This window comes from Nelumbo nucifera, chromosome 2, assembly GCF_055504915.1.
Source record: "Nelumbo nucifera cultivar China Antique chromosome 2, China Antique-T2T, whole genome shotgun sequence".
Classification (NCBI taxonomy): domain Eukaryota; kingdom Viridiplantae; phylum Streptophyta; class Magnoliopsida; order Proteales; family Nelumbonaceae; genus Nelumbo; species Nelumbo nucifera.
Genome location: NC_142650.1, coordinates 73,843,569 through 73,847,655, shown reverse-complemented (window position 1 = coordinate 73,847,655; position 4,087 = coordinate 73,843,569). Strand labels below are relative to the sequence as shown.

General features: G+C 32.8%; 1 protein-coding gene across 1 annotated transcript; it reads left to right on the top strand.

The window, feature by feature from the left end:
• The first annotated feature begins 234 nt into the window (after nucleotides 1–234).
• On the top strand, nucleotides 235–3,009 carry LOC104604203 (uncharacterized). Its single transcript, XM_010268465.1, has 9 exons — nucleotides 235–712; nucleotides 770–882; nucleotides 997–1,732; nucleotides 1,824–1,876; nucleotides 1,955–2,028; nucleotides 2,111–2,295; nucleotides 2,389–2,454; nucleotides 2,796–2,865; nucleotides 2,955–3,009. The coding sequence occupies exons 1-9, from the start codon at nucleotides 235–237 to the stop codon at nucleotides 3,007–3,009; spliced, it is 1,830 nt and encodes a 609-aa protein (XP_010266767.1).
• Nucleotides 3,010–4,087: the final 1,078 nt, after the last annotated feature.

Genomic DNA, 4,087 nt, shown 5'->3' with positions numbered 1-4,087 from the left:
TCTGCTTGGGAGCATTTTTCCCTTAAAATTGACCATCTTAATGGATCAAAGTCAATGACATACCTTTATTATCAAAAGACTTTTAAAGGGTGAGGGGTTAATAAGATGAAACAACATCTTGCTTAAAGGAAAGGTGAAATTGCAATTTGTCGTAAAGTACCCCATGATGTAAGGTTCAAAATAGAGCAATCGTTGAATGAAATCAATGACAAAAAAAGAAATGAAAAGTAACCAATGAATTTTGTTGACACTAGAGCACAATGTGGAAGGAGTGATAATGATGATGGTATTGAGATTAGAGAAATAGATACACCTCGTACACATGATACTTATCAAGGGAAAAAACTAACTACATCATCAGGAAAGGGGAAAGCATCTTCAGGGCTAATAACTAGCCATTTTGCTCCATGGACCACTTCAGGTGCACAACCTGGAATTAAGAGTGTATTGGCATATAAGGGAGCAATTAATCATGAGGAATATGTTGTTATGAAGTGGTTGTGTGAAGCTTGTATTCCCTGGAATGCTTTGCGTTTAGGATATTTTCAGCCTATGTTGAATACCCTTGCTAGTATTGATCTAGGGTACAAAGCTCATTCATATTATAATTATATGACCAATTTGTTGAAGGATTTAGTTCAGGAGATGCAAATGTCAGTTGATAAACTCTATAAGGATTGGGCTACATATGGTTGCACTATAATGGCTGATGGTTGGACAGATACACATAGCTAAACATTGATTAATGTTTTAGTGTATTGTTCTACAGGAATTGCATTTGTGAAGTCTGTAGATGCTTATGAAATAGTCAAGAGTGCAAAGAATTTATTTCTTTTGGTTAAGGAAGTTATTAATTGGGTAAAATCAAAAAATGTTGTTCAGGTAGTCACTGACAATGTGGCGAATTATGTAGCTGCAGGAAGATTGTTAGAAGCAGAATTTCTATGAATATATTGGTCACCTTGTGCAGCACATTGTCTAAACTTGATGTTATAGGAAATTGGGGAAATGGATTATGTTGCAAATGTGGTTCAACGTGCATCTAGAATTACTAAGTTTGTTTACAAATATATTTCTATACTCTTAATGCTAAGGAAGAGACCCGGTTGGACTGAGATAGTACGTTTTGGAGCCACTCATTTTGCAACTAATTTTATTGCATTTAATAGCATTTTGAAACACATGCATGATTTACAAAATTTGGTGACAGACCGGAGTTTTATTGATTCCAGGTATGCAAAAGATGCAAAGGGGAAGGAAGTAATACAAATAGTTTTGGATTTTGAATTTTGGGCACAATGCAAAATGATTGTGGGTTTCACATCACCTCTTGTTAGTGCATTGAGATTTGCAGATTCTGAGTTTAGGTCTGCAATAAGGTATATGTATCATGCAATGTTGAAGGCAAAAGAATCACTGAAAAAACTTTTTAATTATAAGAAAGTTGAATATGGCCCAATCATGGACATTATTGATAGAAGATGGAGTAGACAAATGGGTCAGAGGCTTCATCTTGTAGGGTATTATTTTAACCCGACCTTTCAATATGATCCAAAATCAAAAGTTAAATCCCTGGCCGTTATGCCTGCAGTTTTTGATGTCATTGAAAAGCTTGCAATCAAATCGGATGATGTGGAGATAAAGCTGAACAAAGAGCTTATTCTTTTTGAAAATTGTCGTGGTAATATTGGAAGACCTTTCTTAGTGAAGACATTTATGTCAATGCCTCCAGGTAATAAATATTTTTTTCTTATAACATGTTTATTATTTCAATTTTCAATTTTATTTTATAAATTAAATCAACTTTATTTCATTGTATACAGGTGAATGGTGGTCAATATTTGGTTGTGACACTCCAAAATTGAAAATGATTGTTGTACGGATCCTTAGCTAGACATGTAGTTCATCTGGATGTAAACGCAATTGGAGTGTTTTTGAATGTATACACATGAAGAGAATGAATAGGTTAGAGAAACAGAGGCTCAATGACCTAGTATATGTTCATTGCAACCTGCATGTGATGGATGGGTAAGTGTTTAAACTTTTATGTTTCTTGATTGCTTTTTTTTAATGCTTTTATTGCATCCAATGTATCATTTATTGATTGTAGGAGAAAAACTGAAAGTCTTGACCCAATTAGGCATGAACATGTTGATGTTGTGGAAGATTGGATAATGCACAATGATGAAGATCCTTCATTACTTGATGTTAATGAGAAAGATGATATGTTTAAAGCCGATGAGACAACATTTCCAATAATGGAATCACCATCAAGAAAAAGAGCTAGGACTGAAGGTAACTATCATTGATATTATCTTAAATGACATTTCCATACTTGATTATTTTGGCTATTTTTTTAGTTCAAATTTTCTGTTTTTTGTTCTTTAGATGGTGATGATGAATTTTTCATTGAGCAATGGGGAATCATAGAGGAAAATGCAACCAAATACCCAAGTTGGTGATGTAGATGAAACACAACCTTCCGAAGATGAAGATGAAGATGATGGTGAAATACCACTTGGCTTTGGTTGGTAGTTGGTACCATTGAGAAGTGGGGCCAACATATCTTGAGAATTTGGATGATTAGATTAGTGAGCTGAACTCTATGTTGAAGTTTAAGTTTTGATTTATGTTTAATACTTGGTGAACTTGGTTTTCGATCCTTTTTATTACTTGTGATTGTGATCATTTTATTTTTGAGTATCTAAGTATTATGTTTGATGAATTGAGAATGCACGATATTATAGAAATATGTATGGAATCTTTTGCAAATTTTTTTTTTATTGTCTTCTTAGTGTTTTTGATTAGGAACTCCAGAGGAAACTCTGAAAGACTTGACCATCTAAAGGGGTCCCTCTCCATAAGGTGAAAGAAAGTACTCCTTTTATAGTTTACATTGCTTATGGCCTGGTAGAAGTTTTTCTTACATTTTTCTTTGTATAATTGGATTACAGGTTAAGAGTGCTTGTCAGAAACTCAAAGAAAGTAGAAGCTGAAAGCCTGAAATAGCTGCTCTGAAGATTTCATACCTCAAGAGAATTAACAAAGGTTCCAACATCATTATCCTTAACTCGTAAGTTCATTTCTTACCCTTTTAAGTTTTAACAACTCATATGTTAAAGATATCTAATTAATTGAAGTTTTGATTAAATTCAAAATTTAAATTAATTTTTTCTTTGCCAATTTCTGTTAATAATCATATTTGTCATCAGTTTGGTTGGATACTTGAGAGTTTGATCTATGGTATTTTATTATTAGAACAATAGATTTTTGTGGAAATCCTCATATTGAAGATTGGTTGAAATTATTCTGTAGATTTTCATGGAAACCCTTTTAAGTTTTAACTACAATTTCTTGAATTATAAGGCATGATGAGTTTGGGTTGCATAACTTGCATTTGCTTCGGTTGGCATTTAGCAAATCCTTTTTATTTCAAGATTAGATGTTGCTTTAATATGCGAAATTGATAAATTTAGTGTTTTCATTTTGAAACTGAACTAGATGTTTGATGAATCAAGTAAAATTGCACAACCAACAAAAAAGACTAGAAGTCAATTGTCAGTATCTCAAGGAATGATTTTGTTTCTCAATTATAAGTTATAAATTGTTTTTTCTGTTAATTAAAAATTTTATTTATCTAACTAATGGTAAGGTGCATTGAATTGTTATAATGGGTATTTTCTAATTAGTAGGGAGCAAGGGGACTAGATGGAAGAAGAAGAAGAAGAAGAAGAAGAAGAAGAAGAAGAAGAAGAAGAACCTGTGTTTGCAATGACTGATGAATGGATGAAATTCTTTGCAAAATCTGAAGCAAAAAGGAGACAATGTGCTTGTTCAACCCTTTTCTTAAACATACAAAATCTATTGGATGAGTTCTTGACAATTATATGTGATTCTAATGCACATAGAAGAAGCAAGCAAAGAACAAAGGCAAAAAGTGACAGACATTTTGAAGCGAACAAGGGCTAAAGGTGACCATGGGAGATAGGTAAAATCCATTTCTGTATTCTAGAGTTATGATCAAGGATTCCATCTTTTACTCATCCTTATGATGTAAATTTTCTTTCTTTAGTTCTAGTTGTTAAGC

Excerpts from the sequence above, each read along its gene's own strand:
- LOC104604203 (XM_010268465.1), top strand. The coding sequence starts at position 235 with ATGAATTTTGTTGACACTAGAGCACAATGTGGAAGGAGTGATAATGAT. Across the intron at positions 2,455-2,795 it reads AAATGCAACCAAATACCCAA|TGTTTTTGATTAGGAACTCC; the intron begins GTTGGTGATGTA and ends TTGTCTTCTTAG. Across the intron at positions 2,866-2,954 it reads AAGGGGTCCCTCTCCATAAG|GTTAAGAGTGCTTGTCAGAA; the intron begins GTGAAAGAAAGT and ends ATTGGATTACAG.